Source organism: Trachemys scripta, chromosome 1, assembly GCF_013100865.1.
Source record: "Trachemys scripta elegans isolate TJP31775 chromosome 1, CAS_Tse_1.0, whole genome shotgun sequence".
NCBI classification, from domain to species: domain Eukaryota; kingdom Metazoa; phylum Chordata; order Testudines; family Emydidae; genus Trachemys; species Trachemys scripta.
The window spans coordinates 7,107,044-7,132,566 of NC_048298.1; the positions used below are offsets into that span (position 1 = coordinate 7,107,044).

Sequence of the window (25,523 nt, forward strand, 5' to 3'; positions counted from 1 at the left end):
ATGGCTAACGGCATATTGGGCTGCATTAGTAGGAGCACTGCCAGCAGATCAAGGGAAGTGATTATTCCCTTCTGTTCAGCATTGGTGAGGCCACATCTGGAGTACTGCATCCAGTTTTGGGCTCCCCTCTACAGAAAGGATGTGGACAAATTGGAGAGAGTCCAGCGGAAGGCAATGAAAATGATTAGGGACCTGGGGCAAGTAACGTACGAGGAGAGGCTGAGGGAACTGGGCTTATTTAGTCTGCAGAAGAGAAGAGTGAGGGGGAATTTAACAGCAGCCTTCAACTACCTGAAGGGGGTTACAAAGAAGATGGAGCTCGGCTGTTTTCAGTGGTTTTAATGGGGTCGCCAGGACTGGTGTTAAGACTTGCTGGCACCTGGGGCCAAAGCCCGAGCCCCACCGCCTGCAGCCAAAGCCTAAGAGAGCTTCACCACTGGGTTGCGGGGCTCAGGTTACAGGCCACCCGCCTGGTGCTGAAGCCTTTGGGCTTTGCCTGCCCCCCACCCCCCAGCCTTGTGGGGGGAGGGCAGGCTCAGACTTCGGTCCCCCTTCCTGGCTCATGTAGTAATTTTTGTTGTTCGAATGGGGTCACGGTGCAATGAACTTTGAAAACCCCTGCTCTCAGCACTTCCCAAACACTGAAGGAGGACGGCCATTCTCCGAGGAGCTTACACTCTAGGGAATAATAGTGAAACTAGAACATTTTCACCATTCTACACTGCACATTATTTCAGCTGGAATTTCAGAGAGACACCATCTGGCGAGACTATCAGTCCAGCAAGTATATCAACGGTGCGCTAATGTATACTTACACCTAGTCAGCATGCACTAGCGTTCTGAACAACAAGGGACTCAAAAGTCAGGACTCCACAGTTCTGACCCTAATTTTGGGAGTCTGTACACCCCTTGGACAACTCACTCTGTGCTTCAGGTTGCCCAACTATAAATGAGAATAAAATACTGACCTTTAAATGCTTTGAGATCCTCAGATGAAAGAAATGAGGGTCCATACTTCTAAGAGGTGGTGAGCAGCTGCGGATTCCATTAACTGTTCAGCAGCTCTTAACAGTTCATTCTTAAAATCAAAACCCCAGATGCACAACACTAGCAAAGTTGACCTTGATATGAACTTCTACGGCCTGCACTAGCAGAGATAACTGAGAGGGACTGGATGCTATTTTCCATGCTGATCAGTCCCCTCAAGGCTCTTCAGGATTTTCACAGCATATAAAAATTCCCTTACCAGTTCTGCTGATAAACTGAACTGAGACCACAGCTTCTACGGACACTCCAAACTACTACACAACTCCCTGCAGCGGCAGGGACCTGATATAACACCTGGTGTATTTAAGAGTCCATGACCAACGGCACGTTCGACAAAATGATACTGTGCTAGAAATTATTAGCAAAACAAACATCATTATGGTATCTGTCTGCTGATAAGATGCTCCACGGCCTTTGTACCTCAGGTGTTCTGAATCCAGCAAACACAGGAATAGCCATTGGTAAGAAAGATCAGCAGCTTAGGTTAGACTCTTTCCTCAGATGTATAAGACAACAAGGACATAACCCACTGAGTTTTAATTTTTGGCTGCCACTGTTTTTCCCTTGCATTTTGTACTTGTGTGCTTTGAACCAGTTAGCAAGGTAGTTCCAAAATTCCCCCTGCTGCCTCCCTTCCATTCCAGCCACATACACACAAAGTTTAACCATGTCAATTATCATTTGTCTTTTGCCATGCAGAGCCCAATACATTCCGCACTGTCCAGCTGTGTTTCTGATGATAGCTAGAGAAACATGAAAAACAACAGACTGTAAACTTTTCGGGGCATGGGCTGTCTCCATATGTACATATCATGCCTAGCATAACGAAGACCAGCTCTAGGTTGGTGCCATTAGGCATTACCAGAATACAAATAAAAAACAGACAGGCAATGGTACTGTCCAGAATGGTTTCAACTAAAACACAAAAGAACAGAATGCAAAGAACGGAATGCAAAGTGGGATGATGACCCACCTTTAAGGTTGTATATTCTCTTTTAAGTCCCATCTACACTGCAAATACCACCATTTTTGTAGCAGTTTCAGCTTGGTAATCCAGATCCCCGAATACAGTTCAAACTTGCAGTTATGATGGAACTGAACTGTTTTAACCATCTTCTTAAATTATGCCCACCTTTAGACTTCAGACAAGCTATAGTTCAGTTCAGAGCTGTCTATCCAGCGAGACCAAATGGTGTGTAAGAACTTTCCCAAAATGGTGATCTGACTACCCCAAATGGTATAACAATGTATGTATTTTACAATAACTTTCTCCTCTGAATGGAAAAGTTATGTCCTCCAGGTCCAAATCTCACCCAGTACAATGAGAACCAGAAGCACATGGCATTTGAAGAACATGCTGGCCTAGCTACAGTATCCCCAACGCCACCAACATTTTGCATCCCAAGGGATTCCATTTCCAAAGCACTCTAAAAGTAAAACAAAATATAGCTTATACATAGAAATCACTTCATTGACCACTGACATGCAGTCACCTCTGAGGTGAAATGCAGCAACTTTTTGACAATGCACAGAAAAATACTACCTACCTAAGGCTATCAGTGAAGCGGAATACCCAACCCAACTGAAACTGCAGGAGAAATGTAAGAAGAAAAGTGTAATTTTCCCAGTTAGAATCTGACCAAGATAGAATTCCCATGTATCTGCTGCAGCTAATGAATGTAATGCCCGTAAGTGGTCAGGACCCATGTTTTATGTCTCATAAAAAAGACAGAATCCTCCTCCAGAAACATTACACCCCATCACCACCACATTGGGACACTGGTTCTGTACTAACTCAGAGGGAGGAATACTAGCTTTTCAAATTTTTTTAATGACTGAATTGATGTAACTTTTCTTGCAAACAATGCGAGGTGTCCAGCTTAAACAAAAGCAAAGAAAACTAGGGCCTGATTCTTCTTCCATTGACTTCACTGGGATTAGACCTTCAAGAATTAATGCTTCCATCCCTAACGTTCTCGCAGCAGGGTCTCTTCCAACAGTGGGTGATATTGCAGTGCTTATGGCATGCATGATTTCAGATCAAATGGCGCCAGTTAATGACCAAGTGTCAGCCTGACCGTTGTGGATTTTAAGGCAACTGAAATTAAAAAACTATTTCAAAAAGTTGGCATGAAATGAACTTCAAGTTTTTCTTTTATGTGTTACTTTGAACATATTTTCAGCAGATTTTCCCCCTTAGTATTCCACCCTCTCCCTGCTGCTGCTGAAAAAGTCACCCCCATGGATAAGGCTGTTGAGAAGAGCAACTCGTGGTGTTCAGAGGAGCATGGTGTTGCAAGTCAGCCTTCTGCTAACCTGACTGAACAATTCAATTATATTTGAAGGGATAAATGGAAATGCAGATCTGGCTGTTATCCAGGGATCAGGCAGATAAATGGGCTAGCTGACAGGGAACAACAGCACTTTATAATGGAAAGAGGCGGGGAGATTTTTAACACAGAAAAAAATTAACAGGGAACTTTTCCCTCTGGCTCAGTAGTGATGATTTCTTACTAAATTCACCTAATCTATCCTCCCTGTTGACTCCCTGCACTGATTGCTCATCTTCTATTGCATTAGAGTCAAGCTTTTCAGACTCATACACAAAGGGATGCATAATCTTGTCTCCACCTACATCTATGACTTCTTTCTGGCTTGTTAAGTCTTGTGATTCCTCCTCCTTTCTTCCCACTCCTAACATCCCACCCCTATGCCTGGAACCGTCTCCCTGATCATCTCTCTTAAGCTCTCTTTCTTTTCTACTTCTAATGCTTCCTTAAAACCCACTTCTTCACTTCAGAAATCTTCATACTCTTCCTTCTCTTGAACTGTTGTACCCACGATTTGTCTTATCTCAGGATTGTCTACATTCAAAACACTACAACGGCACACTTGCACCACTGAAGCTGGGCAGCCATAGCACGTCAGTGTAGAAACTACTTATACTGACAGGAGAATCCCTCCCATTGAAACAGTTAATCCACCTCCCCAACAGGTGGTAGCTAGGTCGACAGAAGAATTCTTCTGTTTTTCACATGCTAGAGCAACACAGCATCATAGAATGTCAGGGTTGGAAGGGACTTCAGGAGGTCATCTAGTCCAATCCCTTGCTCAAAGCAGGACCAAGCCCCAGACAGATTTTTGCCCCAGATCCCTAAATGGCTCAAGGATTGAACTCACAAGGACTGAACTCACAACCCTGGGTTTAGCAGGCCAATGCTCAAACCACTGAGCTATCCCCCCCGGACCTAATTTTCTAATGTAGGCCAGGCCTCATTTAGACTCCAATCCCTTGGAGTATGAGGGCTGTGGGTAGAGAGCTCTTCAGGGCAGGGAATATGGCTCATCAGTGTTCATATAGTACTATCACATAAACAAATGGCTATATAAAATAAACCATCAATTCAAAGTAACAGCATAATTATACACCTCTACCGCGATTTAACGTGACCCGATATAACACCAATTCGGATATAAGGCGGTAAAGCAATGCTCCGGGGGGGCGGGGCTGCGCACTCCAGTGGATCAAGCAAGTTCAATATAACGCGGTAAGATTTTTGGGCTCCCGAGGACAGCGTTATATCGAGGTAGAGGTGTATATGAAAAACCACGATCACCACAACGTCTAAGCCGTAGCAGAACTGAAAGAGGAAATGCATGTGGGATGGATTAACATTGTTTTCAAACCCCTTCTTTTCTAAAGGCTAAATAGGAAACTAGCCAGGTCCTGAGATGACACGATCGTTATATTGGAAGATTGCAATGGGGATAATCCCAGTAGGCCTGAAAGCACCGAGGAAGATACCAAAACTGAAAGGAAGCAGTGGCAGCTCCTCTCACAGCTTTAAGCATGTGACTCCTGTCAGGAATTCCCTCTCTTGGATTGGGATCCTGCTGCTCCATCTGATTTCTGGGTGCAATGGGTGGCGTTGGTGGAGTTAGTCATTAAATCCTACAGCCATTCGATATGAAAACAATCAGATAATTTATGATGAGAAAGGTGAGGGTTGTGCATACTACAGTTAAGACGCAGCAGGGTAGAGCTTGTTAGAATTATTACTACTACAAAATTTTAAAAACAGGATTTTTTAGATTTGATACTAGAACTGCTTGGGTGTAATAACAAAATGAAATCCCACCCTTTGAGCTTCCCCAATTCCCTATAATAGGATAGTGCTTTACTTACCCTATCTTTCTAAACTTCATCACATGTCCACAAACGTTGTGTTTCTCACAGCACACAAGTACATGTGGCAGGTTTCTACAGCTGACAATTTTAGCCTCTAAGATAAAGAGAAGTAAACTGAACATCCTATAATGTGCTTAGACCGTGATACTACACCTCAAAGATAGATATTTTCACCTCTATCTTATTCCCATAAACTGTCAGACCATAGTGAAGGTCAAGTGTCAATTTAGGTATCTGTCTACTAACTTAGGGTTTTCCAAAGAGCCAATCAACAGAGCATCCAAGCCTTTCTATATGGAAGTGCTCTGTAACATCAGCTAAGCTAGATATAGCTTAACCATACAAAAGAACACTCTACATACTTATCTACATGGCTCCAGCTTTCATCCAGACAACATCACACAATCCATCGTCTACAGCCAAGCTCTAAAATACAACCGCATTTGCTCCAATCCCTCAGCCAGAGACAAACATCTACAGGAGCTCTATCAAGCGTTCTTAAAACTACAATACCCGCCTGCTGAAGTGAAGAAACAGATTGACAGAGCCAGAAGGGTACCCAGAAGTCACCTTCTCCAGGACAGGTCCAACAAAGAAAGTAACAGAACGCCACCAGACATCACCTTCAGTCACCAACTAAAACCTCTCCAGCACATCACCAAGGATCTACAACCTATCCTGAAGCATGATCCCTCACTCTCACAGATCTTGGGAGACAGGCCAGTCTTTGCTTACAGACAGCCCCGCAACCTGAAGCAAATACTCACCAGCAACCACACACATCACAACAAAAACACTAACCCAGGAACTTATTCTTGCAACAAAGCCCGTTGCCAACTCTGTCCACATATCTATTCAAGGGACACCATCATAGGACCTAACCACATCAGCCACATCATCAGAGGCTCGTTCACCTGCACATCTACCAATGTGATATATGCCATCAAGTGCCAGCAATGCCCCTCTGCCATGTACATTGGCCAAACCGGACAGTCTCCACGCAAAAGAATAAATGGACACAAATAAGACGTCAAGAATTATAACATTCAAAAACCAGTCGGAGAACACTTCAACCTCCTTGGTCATTCAATTACAGACCTAAAAGTGGCAATTCTTCAACAAAATAACTTCAAAAACAGACTCCAATGAGAAACTACAGAACTGGAATTAATGTGCAAAATGGACACCATTAAATTAGGCTTGAATAAAGATTGGGAGTGGATGGGTCATTACACAAAGTAAAAACTATTTTCCCCATGCTAATTTTCCCCCTACCATTACTCACGCCTTCTTGTCAACTGTTTTGTAGTGATAATCAGGATGGCCCATTTCAAAGTTGTTGGTTTTTTTTTTTTTTTATTCTTTCTCCTGCTGATAATAGCCCACCTTAATTGATTAGTCTCGTTAGAATTGGTATGGCAACACCCATTTTTTCATGTTCTCTGTGTATATATATCTTCTTACTGTATTTTCCACTGCATGCATCTGATGAAGTGGATTTTAGCCCACAAAAGTTTATGCCCAAATAAATTTGTTAATCTCTAAGGTGCCACAAGTACTCCTCATTCTTTTTGCACTCTACATAAGAGCTATTGTAGGGTCAACTTCTGGCTGGAGGATGGATGTAAGTCACTGGAGAGGGAACTGGAACTACAAATCACCTGATACCTCAGCTGTAAATATCTAGCATCTGTTAAAATCACCCCAATATTCTTGTGAATAGGATTTCAGGGTACAATTCTGCATCTGCCTATCACTGCTATCTGGACAACAATTACTTCAACGGAGATCCCATAATGCATGTGCATTAGGACAATATGTATGCTGTAAGAGACTAGATAAGTTTATATAGAACCAATCTGGTCTTTTTTTATATATATTACTATGAAGATTTTACCTAATATCCCACTCTCCCCTGCTGATGAAAAAAAGTCATCCCTTATGGATAAGGCTGTCAGGAAGAGAAATTTACAGTTGTTCTATGTTCAGAGGAGAGATGCACACACTATATATATACACACACACACACATACATACACACACACACACACACACACACACACACACACACACACTATATATTTTATAGCAGCATACAAACCCCATCTCTCACGAGCAACATAAACTAATGGCAACAGCTCAGCCTTCCAAATCTACCTTTTCAAAAACATGCAACCCACATTAACACATTGTGGTTCTTTGTCCCCCTCTAGTGGTTGGATCAGGTAAAGAGACTTGTGTGCCTGTTATTGCCTCAATGGCAAAAGAACGGTCTTTTAGCTCAAGCAGTAGAGGTTCATACTTTCAGATGCAGAGTTCAGTTCCTGGAGATGACCCAGCCAGGGATATTACATGTGCATGTGCCAGTGTGGAAATAAATTTCAGGTAAGGAAACAAACATCAGTTTCAATCTTCCAACAGTATCAATTAGAGTGAGATTTTTTTCTTTTATGTCGTTGTTTTATGAGTGTCCTTTTAAACTCACACCTATAGTATGTGGGGCTAGAAAGGGAAAAAAGAAAATATACAAGTGTTTGCCTTCCTACCTAGAGTAAATAAATAGAGGATATGAGCTGGCCAAGTTTACAGAGTCTTAGGCCATGTCTACTTACAAGCTTACAGCTGTTCCGCTGTAAGAGTGTTCATGTAGCCGCGTTAGCCGATAGGAAAGAGTTCTCCAGTTGACATAATAAAACCAGCTCAACGAGCAGCAGTAGCTATGTTGACAGGAGAGCATCAACACAGCGTTGTGCACATGAGGGCTTATGCCAGCAAAACTCATGCCGCCGGGGGGGAGGGGGAGGGAGGAAGGTTTCCACACTCCTGAGCAACAAGTTTTGCCAACATAAGCGCTAGTGTAGACATGGCCTTAGACTATGGCCCTGCATATGGTTTGCTGGAGAGGAGCTAACAACAGTTCTGAGCCATCCAGGCAGGATCTGCAGATACTTGGCAAAGCAATCAACCAAACTAATGAGCTATCAAGCTTCCCACCTTGAAGTTCTCCACTCCTGCTGTAGAGCTCCCTTCTCTGCTCACGCAAATAGGCACTCATGCTAATAGCATGGGAAGACGATTCAAACCTGCAATAAAAAGCATGCAGTCAGTCACACAACTCAGTAGCCACAAAGATTGAGATACTGTGTTAGACTAAATAAGAAATTATTTGTTACTTAATTCCATTAGCTCTGACAGCTAGGCGCGTTCCAAACAGAGAAGGCCCAGCAAACAGGTGGAATCCACAAAACCAAACCCACACACTAAGCACACACCTCAGCTCTTAACAAGGAAGTGCTGCGGCCAGTGATTAAAACTAAATACTCCCCTGGAAAAGTAGGAGTAACAAACTATTCAATTATTTATGATTGTGTTGCCTCAGCAGCAGCCAGGTGGTGCCCATAGGGAGCTAACAATGGAAATCTCCATTGAAAGTCTTTCCTCAAAGCAGCCGGCACTAGATAGAGCTTGGGGGCAGGCAGGGAAAGAGCCTTCCAGCTTCCCACCAGACACAGAGACCCACCCAGGTTCCAAGCCCGGAAGACTTCTCTGATGGCGCATGACAACAGCAAGCCTTATCAGCCTCCCAGCATTATCATTCACTCAGCTCTGAGACCTGGACACCGGATTTTTCCTCTCAGTTGCTGTACTGTCATCTGTAGTTGGGCCCCCTACAGCACATCCCTCTCCTACCGCTATCCAACTTTACACTCCCCCTGCCTTGCTTGACTTCTCACCACCCATCCTCTCTGCTCCCTGCCTCCAGCTTCCATTTCCTTCTCTTACTCATGCAATCCTTTCCTTTCCCCCACTTCAACCCCAAGTGATTCCAACAAAAAAGTCTCTAAAACTATGCTTTTATAATATAAATAAAACAAATATATAGTCATATGTGTTAAAAACCCCAAAACATGAGCTTAACACGTTGTGGACGCATCACAACTTTGCGTATACACCCATCCCTTTCCCACACAACATGGGTATCGTTTTGGCTTGTTCAGATTGCCAGCTCTTCACAGTATGGACACTATGTATGGAGCCATGACTGACTAGGGCATATTATAGTATAAATTATCATTTGAATTTATGTAGGGCCTTTCATCTGAAGATCTCAAAGTTCTGTACAAGCATTCATCAGGTAAGCTACGCAACAGCCCTGTTGTATGGGTATTACACTCACTTCAGCGATGGGGAAATTGAGGCACAGAACAATTAAATGATTTGTCCGAATGACACCAAGTCAGTCTCAAAATCTCAAGAACAGAACCCAGAAATTCTGATTTCCACTGGTGCTGTTAGATCACACTCCCTCTACCCAGTATCTACAAAATTCACTTCCAAGGAGCTATACCAAGTGCTCACACATCATACAGCTCTATCTATCTACGAGAGCAAGGCTCCATCTCCTGTTCAAGTGATTTCCAAAGTCGGGACTCTAAACACAGAGATTTTTATGACAAGTGGATGGCTTCTCTAAATTGGAAGCAGGTGATGGAAATACAAGGAAAAGAGCCTCTCTGTTCAGAGAGAAAAACATGAAGATGGAATAGACGACAAGAATATGATTTTATCAAACATGTGCATCCCTCGGTGGATAGAAAAATTCCATTTCAACAGAGAGATTTCCATGGATGTAGTGACAGCTGACAGGAGACAGATAACAGAATGAGAGATCCTGATAAGCATCACTGTCACTAAGGTGCTAGCAGTGACTTAGTGACAAGAGCCTGAGTGGTAAAAGATGGCTATTCTTATGAACTTAGGCACCATCACGTTAAGCAATTATCCTTAACTTCATTTTCAACGGATAGAAATGAGTACACAGGCTTAGAGTGCTGTGGGTGAAACAGAGCAGATGAATTCATCCTCCTCACTCCTCATACTGAGAGGGGCTGAGAACGCCTCAGAATTTGCATGCTAAGCAATGGAGAAAGGAGAGCAGCCCTGTGGTGCTTCAAAGCACATCTGCAAGTCAGTTTAGCAATGGAATTAAATCCAAAGGGGAGTTCTGGCAGAGTAGACAGAGAATCTGGAGAGAGAGATACATTGGGGATGTGGATCTAAAGCCACCCATTGGATCAGCCACGGGTGGACCAGATGTTTGGAGAACTATTTAGAAAAAGTGAAAGCCTTTGATACCAGGGGATTATGTTTAGTGATCTGTAGGCTCTCTGGGGCTCGGATCACCTTTTCACTGTGTGTGTGTATTGTGCCTTGCACAAGGAGCCCCGATTTCTCATTGGCCCTTTAGGCCCTACCAGAACATAGACAATAAAAACTTAGAGCAGACTGCCAGTGTCTGCTATAGTTAAGGATTAGATAACATAATTTATTTGTATTGGTAGTATGGTTTAAAAAAAAAAAAAGAAAAAATAAGGAGGCCACCGGCTGGTTCTTAATGATTAAAGAAAGCAAGAGAAGCTTTAGGGAGGGCTGGAAAGAGGCCCACCACCAAACAGCTGCTTCAGCAGTGCAGAAGAGTGTTAATGCAGGACACATCTTCTCCCAACCTGGCCTACTGACAAAGTTAGTGCAAGCCATCCAGGGATGCCAAGTTCCTGCATTTTTCCCATTTCCACATGCTGAGCCAACCTAGCCAGAAGGACCCCCACCTCCAACTCCAGCAGGACAGGCCTACGCCCACATTCATTTCCTTCCAGTTTCCTCAGAGCAACAGATTGACTGGATTTGTTAAATCTGGACTTCACATTTTCCTTCTCGGCTACCCTCCTGTTCCTCCTCTCTGCCTGAAGTTCCTCCTCATTATTATTATGTATCTGTACTACAACAGTGCCCAAAGGCCCCAGCTGAGATCGGGTCCCCCTTATGTTAAGCCCTACACAAATACATAATGAAAGACAATCCTGGTCTGTCAGGGCTTAGTCTAAATAGACAAGGCAGACAAAGGGGTGGGGAGAAAGGAAGTATTAAGATCCCCATTTTACAGCTGGGGAAATGAGGCAGGGAGAAGTTAGAGACTAGTGCAGGAAGCCAGTGGCAGAGATGGGAATCAAACACAAGTCCCCTCCTTACCCAGTGCCTAACAACAAGGCCAATCTTCTTCTCCTATCTGTATTACTCCCCAGACCCCACCAACCTCCCTCACCCTGGAAGTCAAATTGCTTCCCCACATTTTCTTTCTCTCTCATATCCAACTCCCACTCCCCCTTACTCTTATTCCTACATTCCCCTCCCACCTGCTTCATTCTACTCCACACTTTCAACTCCAATTTCGCTCAAAAATTTTCCTTAAAAACGTGATGATTAACCACCTAGTCTTTACACAATGATCTTGTTTGTCCTGTTCTCCTTTTCCCTATGCAGCCCCTTGATTTCTGCTCTCGCTTGGGTGCTTTTGTGCTTTACTTCAACTGTAAGCGTGTCAGGGCAGGCATGATGTCTTACTACATGTTGGACAACACCTAGCACAAGGGGGCCCCATTCCTGAGTGAAGTCTTTGGACACTCCTGTAATATAAAGAGTGAAGAAGAATCAGCAATACGGCTCTAGGATGACAGACAAGCTCCAGCTCTGGTAGTTCATTTCCATTTGAAGTGTCTGAAAACGTTATTAACTGCTAGAAGTGCACAATACTTGATGCTCCAGAGACAACCTCAATGCCAGGTACTATTCCGGCATCATAACAACACTTACTTGAACAGAGGGTTTTTAGGCCTTTGAGGTTTCTTCTTTGCAAAGAAAGCAGCAAATTCTCTCCCAGAGCTGGCATAGCTAAGCTGGGCTGATGGTTCTGAAGCAGTCCGAGTGTTCTTCATATCCAAGTATTCTGTCAGCAGCATCTGGGAGCAGGGAGAAGAGGAATGCAACATTTGAAATAGAACAGCGATGCAAGTTTATTCACAAATCCTAAGTGTCTTAACAGGACACTGCTAAACTAAAAAACGACAATTGGTAAAATCTTTAAAAGTGCCTAAGTGACTTGCGAGCCTAAGTCCAATTGATTTTCGATGAATCAAAGCTCCTGAATCAATCATCAAATTTAAGAGAACCATAAAAGCAACGTCTACATTCCAGAAATTTTGCAAAATTTTTCAGATGCTGTCAACACTGGTACAACTCCACTGATGTTAGCAACATTGAGAACCCTACTGTAGCTTGGCAGCTGGTGTTTACAGACCTATTATTACCAAAGTTCCATGTCACAATGCTTAAAACACTAGCAACAGCCTGTCTAGACAAGGCCTCCCAACATTGCTGACGCCACTGAGGCTGAACTTGTTCAGCAATGATGGGGGGGGGAGGAGTTTACAAAATTTCACAGTGTAGACAAGGCTTTAAGATCATTTAATATGAAGGAATTAGATACTTTACTCCCCTTCTGTTTACTATTTCCAATTAGGGTGACCAGACAGCAAGTATGAAAAATCGGGACAGGGGGTAGTGGGTAATAGGAGCCTATATAAGAAAAAGACCCAAAAATCGGGACTGTCCCTATAAAATCGGGACATCTGGTCAGCCTATTTCCAATGTTTGGTTCTACTGCACTAGCCCGGTGCCGCTGTGTTTGAATTTTCTGTACCACATAGATATCCACACTACCTCCCCCCAAAACACAAAATACCAACTCTACTGAAATACAGCGCATGATTAAATTATTTGTTTTTAGATCGGTTTTTATAAGACACGTTTTTTTTTAAAAAACTTAAATTTAGGGCATAAACTACATCATCGTATCCCTTTAAATATATGTACCACACACCTGGAATATTTAAATGGATATATTTAACAAGAGAGATTAAAAAGTGCTGTTAATTCATATAGTTGAATAAGCACCTGAATTCAAGCTGATTACAGGGAGGGAAGCTTTATGGTCTAGTGAGCTGAGCACAAGTGTACATACTTAGATACTACAGTGATGGACACAAAAAAAGAGGACAGTGTGCACACAAGCCTGTCTAGTAGCAACGAACCTCTCAATTTTCCCCCTGACTATGCCACTTATCTGCTGTGAAGCCTCAGGCTTTCCCAGCAGAGTCTGTAAAGTACTTGAATTAGAGAACTAGGAAGGATAGTCCAGTGGTTGGTACACTTCTCTGGGACTTGGGAGACATGGGTTGTTGCATACAGCTTAAAATGAGGGTCCTGTTTTTGAAAAAAATATGGCATGGTTGTCTCTCCATGATTACCAGACCAAATGTACTTTCGATTCAAATAAGAATATGGATTTCCCCTCCCTTGCTACCAGCTCTGCAGGCGCAATTTAGGATCTCTCAGTCGAGCTGCGTTTTCTTCTAGCCCATCATCAATGATGAAAGTTCTACAGGGCAAATAACACCCTCGGTGAAATCTGTACAACCCCAATACCTTCAGTGGGGCAGCAAAGAACTTAACTGATTGGCCCAGGAACTACTATTTAGTAAATAATTCTGTTCATTATGCAGAAACAGGATTACACTCCAGCTCATTCACTTTGAGTTGTGTTGGCTTTGGAGAGATAAAGGAAGCTAACGTAGTTTAAGAAAACAAAACCAAAACAATAAACTTACTTTTGTCAAGAAATTAAACTCCCCGAATATACTCAGGAAGCTTTAAGAATCTTGGAGCTATTGATAACACATTCCACATTCCATTCTATTATGAACCAGCCAAACCCAATCAAAGTGTTGAGTGTAATGAGAGGAATACATCAGGACTGTGCTGCACATGTTTAAACAAATTACTAAGAAGTAATATCAAGGAAATAATATCTAGGCAAATGATATCATGCCACTAATTAGAAACTATTGAGAATTGCTCTAAAAAGATACAACACAATTAAATAAAGGTAACTTGATTTCAATTCCTAAAATATCTCAATTAAAACTTCATCTGAGAGAAGGTTTTAAAATACAAGCATGATTCCTGCCACATAAAACCTAATTACTACACTAAGGTTTATTGTGAGTTTTTTTCCCCCAGTAATGTACCAGCGCTGCTCTGTATTCTCTGGTTAGGTGTTTGCTTTGTTTACTTCAATCCATAGCCTTGAAAATAACAAAAGGTCATTTAAAATCTTTTCCAGAAAAAAAAAGCTTGGCAATTTTTCTCATTTCATGGACAGAACGTACTCATAATGGGCCCCATGACTTTGAAACTATCCTAAATCTAGAGCTAACATGAGTAGGATATCTGAAGTGAATAATGCAGTATTTTACTCAAGGATTACTATATGTCAGCAAAGAGTTAAACTAGAACCACAAAGAACTGGTCTTGCCAGAAGATCATCATCAGACAAACACCAAAATATATGGCAATATGGTCATACAGTCTTAAGAGGGGTTTGAAGACAACCACAAACTGTAAGGGGAAATCACATGGGTGGCTGTGATGTCACCAGAACCTAGAGATAGGTAAGATGAGCTTTTTATATATGACTGCTCCTTTGGCTTTTGGTTCATTCAATGGAGGAAAAGGGCTGGCTCTCACTATGTATGGCTATTGAAAAACAGATAAATTATACCAATATGCACATAGGAGAAACCACACTGGATCAGACACTGCTCCATGTGTCCTGACTCCAGCAGTGAGACCAAGTTCTTGAGAGAGAAAAAGCTATCTTTAAATGCAGCTGACCAACTGTAAAACATGGCACAATGGGGGAAATTACTTCCTGTCCCCAGCAGGGGATCAGCTGAAGCCCTTGTAATTTTTAACAAAGCAGATCTTATTTACATGTATGAAAATGTCTGTTAAAAAAACCATCTTACTCAGTTATTTGCCTCAACAGCATCCTGCTGTATGAGTTCCATAGGCCAATTGTACTCTACATATTTCTCAGCTTGTCTTCATCCATCTCAACATCTTCTGCATCTCTTCCACCCCAACATCTCCAACAGTTCTGCCCCCCTGCAATCCTCACAACACAAGGCCTTAATAAACTCCATATTTCAGTGTCAAAAATTATTAGCCCGGGCATGTACTTATAAAAGCCACAGTCAGTTTACACTTTAAAATCAATAAAACCACATTGTTCTGCCTACCAAATTGAATAGGAGTTTCACCAGAGGATGAAGTAAGGATTTCAGGATTTGTTCCTATAACATTTGATTAACAGTTGCTAGACCATCAATCAAAAAACTCGTTAGACATTAATCACATGCACATATAGCAAGATTTATGAGTGACTATCAAGTTTGCAGCATCCCATCCATCTATTAAAAGGACTTTTGACTTCCTGCTCAACAACAGTCAAATTCTACGATCCGTGTATTACACTCACACCAATGTCAAACAAACAAATCTGCACAAGGAGAGAACAAAGCAGTCCTTGCGCTAACTGATCTACTGTACAGATATTTTGCAGCTTTGGAAAAGATGATTTATACGAACTAAAGAATCTTTTATAAACATAGGCATGTTTATATTTTGGGGATTTATTTAACCCTCACAAAATGCATATGGTCACATCGCCATATTCCATTTACCACTGATCTTTAACAGCTCTCCACATACTGTGTGTTTGAACCAAACTGTGATGTCCTTGGGACAAGAACCATACTTGTCTGTATGTCCAACATGTGCTGAACACATTGTTTGCACTTCCTACATCGTGCAGAGGAAGGACAGTCTCATGGATTAACACACAGGACTGTGACTCAGGAGACCTGGATTTTATTCCTGGAACTGCCACAGATTTTTCTTAAGAATGTGCAACTCACTTCACTGGGCTGCACTTTCCTCATGTGTAAAAACAGGGGTAATAATACGTGTCTACCCCAAAGGATGCTGCAAGGCTAAATACATTAAATACTATTACTACTTTCAGTTTGTAAAATATCCAGGGTTCTGGGCACCTATGTCCTCAATTAAAAATCACAACATAAGCAAAAGGACTGTAAATATATCTCCACCCATAACTACCTCAACAGACTTAAAGAGGGCGACAAGATGGGCTTTGCAATGTGCCCAGAAGAGTAATAAGTTGGGCACCAGCAGACAAAGTGAGGGTGTGAGGTCCAAAACAGAGCAGTCAGCAACTTGCTCTCTCGTTTATACTGAAGCCTTGCTGCTGATGTCAGCTGTAGTAATGTATCACAAGGACAAAGTGATCGCTAAGGTAACCAGCTCCCATACCATTCTGGGTTTCATAGGTTAAAACCAACACTTTGAATTCTACCCAGAAGCTTATCAGAAGCCAGTGTAGATCATGGAGCACTGGTCTGATGTGCTCCCAACATGAAACCACACACACACACACACACAAAAAAAGAGGATATATTCGTATCAGATGATGATGATAAAATGCTTTAACAGCCTCCTCAGATACTATTGGGCTGTAAAGAGCAGCAACTGAAATAGACATTTTCAAATCATCAGGTCCAGATAACTTGCATCCAAGAGTTTTAAGAGAACTGGTTACAGAGCTCTCTGGACCATTAATGTTGATTTTCAATAAGTCTTGTAACACTGAGGAAGTTTCAGAAGATTGGAAGAAAGCTAATGGTGTCCCAGAATTTTAAAAGGATAAATGACATGACCCAGACAATTACAGATGTATCAGTATAACATTGATCCCAGACAAAATAATGGAACAACTGATATGGGGATAAGTTACCAAAGAATTAAAAAAGGGTAATACAATTACCGCCAATCAAAATGGATTTATGGAGAATAGATTTTGTCAAACTAAGTTGATATCTTTTTTTTAATGAGATTATAAATGTGGTTGATAAAGGCAAAGGTAATATACTTAGACTTCTGTAACGCATTTGACTGGGCACCACATGACTCTGCGCTATTTAAGATTTTGAATAGGAGAGAGCTGGACATTGCAGAGCACGTGGTTTGGGAAAATTAAGGACTGGGAGTGGGCTGGGCTCATCTTGCCAGGTGTAACCACAAGTGTAGCTTGGGGGTAAAAAGTGCTGGAATTAGAAGGGCTGAGTCGGAGCTACTTAACCCACAGACACTCAGGACAGGTTTATATGGTGTCTGGGACGTCCAGACAAGAGCACCACAGCAGCAGAGCCCTTTGAAGCACTTCGGGTTACAGAGCAGACAAGTGACACAAACCCTCCCTGGTCTGGATTACACCCCAGAATACGAGAGTGAAGTTCCACTGTACTGAATGCAGCTACACTGATTTACATTACCTGATGAGCTGGCCCTGTGTTTTTAAGGAAATCGTTAATGGTGGTAAAATGGAAGCACAAGTGGTGAAGATCTCCAGCATCACATTACTTGGAGCTGGCATTAGGAACAAGATTTGCTCCCAACTTACCATTGCCTTTCAACATGACGGATGGCACCAATCCAGTTAGGTTATTTATTATTGCAGCCAGTACTTCTATGTTGCTAACTTTATTTCGTGCAGAATCTTTCATACTAGACATCTTTTTTAATTTTAATTCCAGAATTAATGAGAGAAAGAGAAGCTGAGGCTACAAGCAAAGAGAAAGCAAGTTTTATGTTGACATTTGCAATTAGCAAAGGTCAGTGGAGAGCACTTTCTAGATGCCAGTTTACAGAGGTAGCCCTGACACCCACAGATGCAAAACTGCATCAAAGTGCAGAGAGTTGGCTGGTGAAAGCAAAGCAAAGGGAGCAGACTGGAGAGGACACACTGTCTGTGAAGGCTGCTGAAGCAAGTCCATGGAAGGTTTTAACAACAAGAAGGCAATGGCAAAACAGATCCTCAAGTGAATGGGGTGTTTTAGTATAGTGTGTGGGCCCGTCTTGTAAATGCAGGAAGACGGGCAGCAGCATTATTCACATACTGGAAAGCTGGGACTTTGTGAGGCCCTCAAAAGAGGAGTCGCCAAGGTGAGGTGAGATGAAAGCCTGTTTGAGAATTCTGGTGGGAGATGTTTTGAGCCAATAGCACATACAGCCATAGGCTAATTACCTGTATCAAACCTGTATTATCTGCATTTCAGTAATCAAACACCACTGTCACCCACAAATCCTGTGAAGTGTCAAAAGAAAACTCTTCGACTGTGGTTTAAAACCCAGCTTTCTGCACAAAAATTGGGTGAAAAATTGAACAGAACAGAGGCTAAATACGCAAAGGACTGAGACTTAAACAGAAATAGATAGGACGAGGCAAACAGTAAGTCCAAGAGAGAATAAACACAGTCTATAAGGTGCAGTGAAGACTGTTTAGGGAGATTCAACCTGTTCCATATAATCCTGATGCTCCCCAGGAAATTAACTACAACATGATAATAAAAAAACTCAATTAATTTTCTCAGTGCACTACCCAGGTCTATTATCATACAAGGACTACATTTTTTTAAATAAACAAAAAACAAAAACCATTTAAGTAACAGAACGGCTTCCAACTCTACTGCATTCATTATCAATTCCAGTTGTTCAATTAGCACAGCCATTAGTGTAGACCTGTGAATGTTTCCATATCTTGGTGGGGGAGGGGAGGAGGGAATTAGCCCCAAAACTATTTTAAACTCAACTCTTTAAAGGCAGTTTTATTAGTTACTGAATCATACACCTGCTTACACAGCTTTGGAAGGTTTAAAACGGGAATCTTTTTATTTCAAAAGTCTGATGTGGTTGTGAGTTCTTTCTGCAACTCCCAAGAACAATTGCATGGACCTTTTTGGACACACAACCATATTTGGTTTTACTGTACTTTGTAAAGGGATGTACTGTGCACCTCAGAATATTTTACAAAGTAATGAGGTTCCATATTTATTAGCAGAGCAAAAGGAGAAGCCTTTAGACTAGTGATACTAAGACCACAGTGGTTCAAGGGCCAAATTAGCAATCAACATTACCCAAAATAACTACAGTAGTGTGAATATATATATGGTGGCCAAAGCATGAAGGGGCATACAAATGTTTAGCATATCTGGCACGTAAAAACCTTGCAATGCCAGCTACAAAAGTGCCATGCAAATGCCTGTTCCCACTTTCTGGTGACATTGTAAATAGGAAGAGAGCAGCATTATCTCCTGTAAATGTAAACAAACTTGTTTGTCTTAGTGATTGGCTGACCAAGAAGAAGGACTGAGTGGACTTGTAGGCTCTAAAATTTTACATGGTTTTATTTTTGAGTGCAGTTATGTAACAACAACAAAATCTACATTTGTAAGTTGCACGTTCATGACAGAGATTGCACTACAGTACTTGTATGAGGTGAATTGTAAAACACTATTTCTTTTGTTTATCATTTTTACAGTGCAAATATTTGTAATAAAAAATAGACACTGATTTCAATTACAACTCAGAATAGAATATATATGAAAATTTAGAAAAACATCCAAAATATTTAATTTCAGTTGGCATTCTATTGTTTAACAGTGCGATTAATCACGATTAATTTTTTAATCGCAATTAAACTTTTTTGAGTTAATTGCGTGAGTTAACTGCGATTAATCGACAGCCCTAATATATATTAAAAACAATAATTCTCACAGCAAAATGACTATGTATTCTACAAGTGGCTAGTAATATAGTAAAAGCATCCTGATTGGTTAATAATTACATCACCCCATGTTTTAATGTCATGTGCTGCAAACAGCTGCAGAAGACAGGTTAAAGAGCCACTTGCAGCTCCCGAGTCTTAGTCTGAGTATCACCACCTTAAGACGCTTAATAGGTTACATGTTAAGCGCCTGTTTTCAAGAAGGACCGTGGGAGCTCAACCTTCACCCAAGAAAGGAACTCTGGCTCAAGTAATAAACAAAAATACACGACACTATATAGCAATTTACATATTAATTCTGTACAAACTTTAGCTAATTAATCATCAACACCCTGTGGAGGGTCCATCTAATTTTACAGATTCAAGGTATACTTCTGTTCCCTCTGAAAGCAATGGCAAAGTTTTCATCTGCCACAGGGCCAGGATTTCCCTCTCTGATTCTCCCTGTCATTGAGGGCTGTAAGGGGATGGACAGAGTCTGTGTTCTACTGCTGGAAGAAAGGCACAAGACAAAAGGCTCGTTATGCCTTCTCTCCCCACCTTAAGGTTTTCATCTTAACCTATATCTGTGACACACAAGATAAGCAGAACCAAAGAGTGAGGTCCTGAGAGCTGCCACACCAGGTGAGCCTGGTGAATCAGCTTCTGGAAGCTTTTAGTCAAAAGGAGTAACAGCAGGGGCTGCACAGTGAATTGAACGGGGTGACCTCTTTCCCAAGTCATGGGTGAGTAGTTTTGCAACAGGGAAGTTACATTTTTAATATGCACTTGATTTACAAGAGTACATGGTAGACCACTTCAGGCATTACCATTCCCTTCACAGTACAGCTGTGATGCAGCAGGTTATTTAGATGCCCTCACTGAAATGCGAAGATTGGTTCTTCTCCTAGCAGGGCCACATGTGTGTGCACGTGCACGCGTCTCTCTCCCCTCTGCCCCTCCTCTCTCCCTCTTCTTTCCCAGGAGTTCTGCTGCTTTCATGCACAATAAAAACCAGATTGATGGCAAATTTCTTTCAACTGCCAAGAGTGAATTTGAAAATTGGGACAGAAAACAGAGTGAGTTTGAATTTTCTCCATACACGTCAGTTGTTCTTTAAATAAAGACTATTCTGATACAAATTATCTAGTATTAGCAAAAAGAACAGGAATACGTGTGGCACCTTAGAGACTAACAAATTTATTTGAGCATAAGCTTTCGTGGGCTACATCCCACTTCTTCGGGTGCACAGAATGGAACATTTATGGAATGGAACATCCGAAGAAGTGGGATGTAGCCCACGAAAATTTATGCTCAAATAAATCTGTTAGTCTCTAAGGTGCCACAAGTACTCCTGTTCTTTTTGCGGATACAAACTAACACGGCTGCTACTCTGAAACCTATCCAGTATTAGGGGCAGCTTTTTGCCACCAGGGTCAGAAGCTTAATACAAAACAAAACAAAGAGGAAAAAAAATATCAATCAGGGATATCCATTTTCTTGAGACATAAGCAAAACTTAACGGGGTACATTTTCACAGCAAGGCATGGGGTTTGAGCTGTGCAACTCCCATTAAAATCAATGGGAATCACACAGCTAAAAAACTGTGCACTGCTTTGAAAATTTACCCCTCGTTGTTAGTACTGAGGGCAGGGGAAGAACTCATGCATCTTTTTTGGACTAGGAACAACTGTAATTCTTCTGATTGCTTAATGGCTACATTCAATTTAGCCTTTCAATCCTTAGTTTCTCTGTTGCAACTGGTGAGGATTTGTACAATATATACAGCCCACTAACGTATGTATGAGTGCAGGTGACCAGCCGAGTATGTCCACAAAAGGTGCAAGAAGCAATAGGTTTCACCTGAGAGGCACAAAAGCAGGAGGTCATTAAGTGTTGATATACTTGTCCCGAGGACACGCAGCCAGTGAGGGACAGAGCCCGTGCCGCCCCAGAGAGTAGCTGACTCAGCGGCCTGCCCGCTCCCCCGGCCCGCTGCCAATCCACCATGGCCAGCTATACCAAGGCAGCCCAGGTGAGCAGGCCCCTCCGCGCCCCCGAGCAGGGCTCCTTGCCGGGTGAGGGGACGCGGGAGCCAACAGGCAGGCCGCTGAGGCAGCTACTCTCCGGGGTGGCGTGGGCTCTGCCCCTCACTGGCTGCGTGTCCTCAGGACTCCGGCAGGCAGCAGCATGCCATTAAAAATCGGCTCGCGTGCCATCTTTGGCATGCGTGCCATCTTTGGCATACGTGCCATAGGTTGCCGACCCCTGGTCTGAGCCATTGAAGTCCTCAAATCATGGTTTAAAGACTTCAAAGTGCAGAGAATCTTCTGGCAAGTGACCCATGCCCCATGCTGCAGAAGAAGGCGAAAAATCCCCAGGGCCTCTGCCAATCTGCCCTGGAGGAAAATTCCTTCCTGACCCCATATATGGCCATCAGCTAAACCCTGAGCATGTGGGCAAGTCTCACCAGCCAGACACCCAGGAAAGAATTCTCTGTAGTAACTCAGATCCCACCCCATCTAACATCCCATCACAGGCCATTGGGCATACTGACCACTAATAGTCAAACACCAATTAATTGCCAAAATTAGGCTATACCATTAGACCATCCCCTCCATAAACTTATCAAGCTTAGTCTTGAAGCCAGATATGTCTCTTGCTCCCACTGCTCCCCTTGGAAGACTGTTCCAGAACTTCACTCCTCTGATGGTTAGAAACCTTCATCTAATTTCAAGTCTAAACTTCCTGATGGCCAGTTTATAGCCATTTGTTCTTGTGTCCACATTGGTACTGAACTTAAATAATTCCTCTCCCTCCCTGGTATTTATCCCTCTGATATATTTATAGAGAGCAATCATATCTCCCCTCAGCCTTCTTTTGGTTAGGCTAAACAAGCCAAGCTCTTTGAGTCTCCTTTCATAAGACAGGTTTTCCATTCCTCGGATCATCCTAGTATAATTAGTTAACATTTCTTTCAATGATATGTGAGCCAAAAACAGGGTGACCAGACAGCAAGTGTGAAAAATCGGGACACTTTTTTTTTCGAGGCAGGGGTATAGTTGCATATTTAAGACAAAGCCCCTAATATCAGGATGTCAGGTCACCCTAGCCAAAAAAGAATCCAGCCAAGTCTCCCACAGTGTTTATCATCAATGCATATTTGGTCAACTCATACATCAATGAATACACTAGGAAAGCTCATCTGTTGATTCTGGTTGAAATATTTTCCATACAGCCATTTTTCAGAGTGAGACTACGTTAATGAAGAAATGCACAGCTTTAGTATGTACAATAAAATGACCAGTGCGACAGCTCAACCGAAATACTATGAGAACTGCTTTACTATCCAGAAACCGGCACATTCAATACAGCAGCAGCAAAGGGAAGAAGACAGCATGCTGTTTAAATACCAACCGTGTTAACTCACAGGTAATATAGTACACTTCATGTATTTCATGTTTTCAACTAATTGCTTAAGACATCCTGCTACAGTGGAGAGAGTAACAGTAGTATGCCCTCAGTTTTCATTAAATGCCAGCTCTTAATAACAGACTCCAAAAGGAGCTTAATTGCATTTACTCCCAGCTCCTGAACTTTAAAAGTTGTTAATCAGATTTCTATGTAAATGGAATGACGAGTAAAGGTTAAGTACAGGTTTCTGAAATTTCAGAAGTTGAAGACGTATTGCCCTTAACAGGAAAAAGAAACTATCAGACTTGACAGGAACTAAACATCTTAATTAAATGCTGAGAAGTACAGTACTTATTTCTGCATGAAGTTCTATTTTCAAATGTCAAATTTAATCAGGCACTTGACTAAAAAATGTGCAATATTCCAACAGCAAGGAGGGGGAGGAATCCTAGGGATTCTTTTCTGTTACCACCTGCATATCCCAGAAACTCCTTTGGTTTCTTCTAAGGATTTAATCCCTGCCAGGCCACCGCCCCCAAGTGTCACAGAGGAGTGTCTTACACCGCTTAGAGGCGCACTGTATTCCAGTTCAGAAATAATATGACAAGATGTTTTCCAACATACCAGTGCTTCCCCTGTAATTCACTATCCCTGTAACGACAGTGCCGTTCTGTCAAAGAAACTTGGAGGTCCTCATAAATCTGACTCACAAGGATTTTATGCTCCCTGAGCATATAGCTCATCAATTATCATCTGAGTCACAAGCATAAAAACTTCTTTTGGGGGGTGAATTTAGTACATTTGAATGGTGCTTAAATGGCAGCTTGAAGCCCTGTGTTTAGCCACAGGACAAGCTCACTGGAGCAACAAGGTAAATTTCACACACTGCCCCTGAACTTTAACCGTGAACTACCTGAGAGTCTCCATGACCCTTCACACTTGGGTTTCTCTTCTGGTATTGCCAATGATCGATACAATGCACATACATATATTACAAACTCATTATTAGACATATATACAGCCTGCTAGCTAACATAGAGAGCAGAAGTTTATAGGTGAAATCCTGTCCTCATTGAAGTCGGTGGGATTTTTACCATTGATTTCACCTCGTGTATTGAATTTATGCTGATGCTTGTATTAATTGTGTTATCAGTCCACACACTTTACAGTTAAGTAGCAGGCTTCGAAGTTGCTGGGGCAGGCACTAGGGGAACTTAGGATCACAAGGACTCTGTTAGTATATTACATAGTAAGAAGTATCTGAGCTCTGCGAGAGTTCAAGTCCGATCTGCGGTGCCACTTCACAATGAATTTTGGCCGCAGACAATACAATCACCAGGTGGAGACTAAACAGAGGACCTTCAGCATCAAAAACTAAAGTGCCAATAAACTGTGTTACATCTTTAGCAGCTGTCAACCCATCATGGCAATGTTGTATATGACAGAAGAGTAGAGTCAAGTAAGAAAACAACTGAAGTATATGGAGCATCAGAAATTGATTGTATTTACTATATTTACAGCAACCAAAAATGTGCTGCATACTTTACAATGCAAACAGAAGATACTGAGGACCCCGCCCTGAAGAATCTGCCATCGTATTTTAGGTGTAACATCAAGTGGGATTAAACAGTAAGGGAGTGGACGAAGGAAGGAAAGACAAAGGTCAGTGGTGCTGGGCACCAATCCCATTCAGATTCAGACCACTCCATCTCTGTTTAGCCAATTACAGCCCTTCTTCCCAGTGACCTCAAAATGGCAGGAATGGGAAAAAACTCTGTTCCACCGCCCAGCCAGTCACAAAAGGGGACACTACCAAAGGAAGCACTCACTAAACAGGGACAGGAATTCGGAGGATGAAAAGTGGTTGAAAAAATAGGAAGTTGATTTGTTATTGATAAAGATTATCACTGTTGCTTTATGTTAAAAGTCTGCTAGACATACCTAACAAGAAAATGGTTATGAAAGTCCAATACAAAAAAATTCTAGACAGAGTAAGTTTGTATACAATACCTAGCTATGTTTGTCAGAATTAGTTGGAGAAAAATGAGGTCTTATGATTTTCAGAGGCTGCCTCTTTGTAATGAGATGGAGTGCCAAAACAACTCTATTTAACAAATGCCACACACATGAAACACCATATTTTCTCTTGATTCACTAGCTAAAGGGTTGTTATTTGTAGCTGTATTAACTTAACCTTAAAGATCTGAACACATCTGGATATTAAGTTGTGGCCCAAAGGCAAAACCCCTAGCAAACAAAAAACACCTCTCAGAAAACAGCCATGCAAAGTCACAAGTGAGAGGTTTCATTTATGACCTTACTAATACCAAGGATGGCAGACATGGACTTCTGTAGGAACAAGTCTAGTCACTCCAAGAGGCTGATGCAATGGCACTTTCAGCAGCCAAGTATCAGAGGGGTACCGTGTTAGTCTGAATCTGTAAAAAGCAACAGAGGGTCCTGTGGCACCTTTAAGACTAACAGAAGTATTGGGAGCATAAGCTTTCCTGGGTA

General features: G+C 42.0%; 1 protein-coding gene across 2 annotated transcripts in view; it reads right to left on the reverse strand.

Annotated features, from left to right (window-relative positions):
* Window positions 1-25,523, reverse strand: part of EXOC4 (exocyst complex component 4) — a 610,394-nt gene that overhangs the window by 459,520 nt on the left and 125,351 nt on the right. For both annotated transcript variants that reach the window (XM_034764261.1, XM_034764251.1), the window contains 2 exons: window positions 11,888-12,033; window positions 8,231-8,319 (listed from right to left, as the gene is read on the reverse strand). In XM_034764261.1, the coding sequence (XP_034620152.1) occupies window positions 8,231-8,319; window positions 11,888-12,033 (235 nt within the window). The remainder of the gene's footprint in view (window positions 1-8,230; window positions 8,320-11,887; window positions 12,034-25,523) is intronic.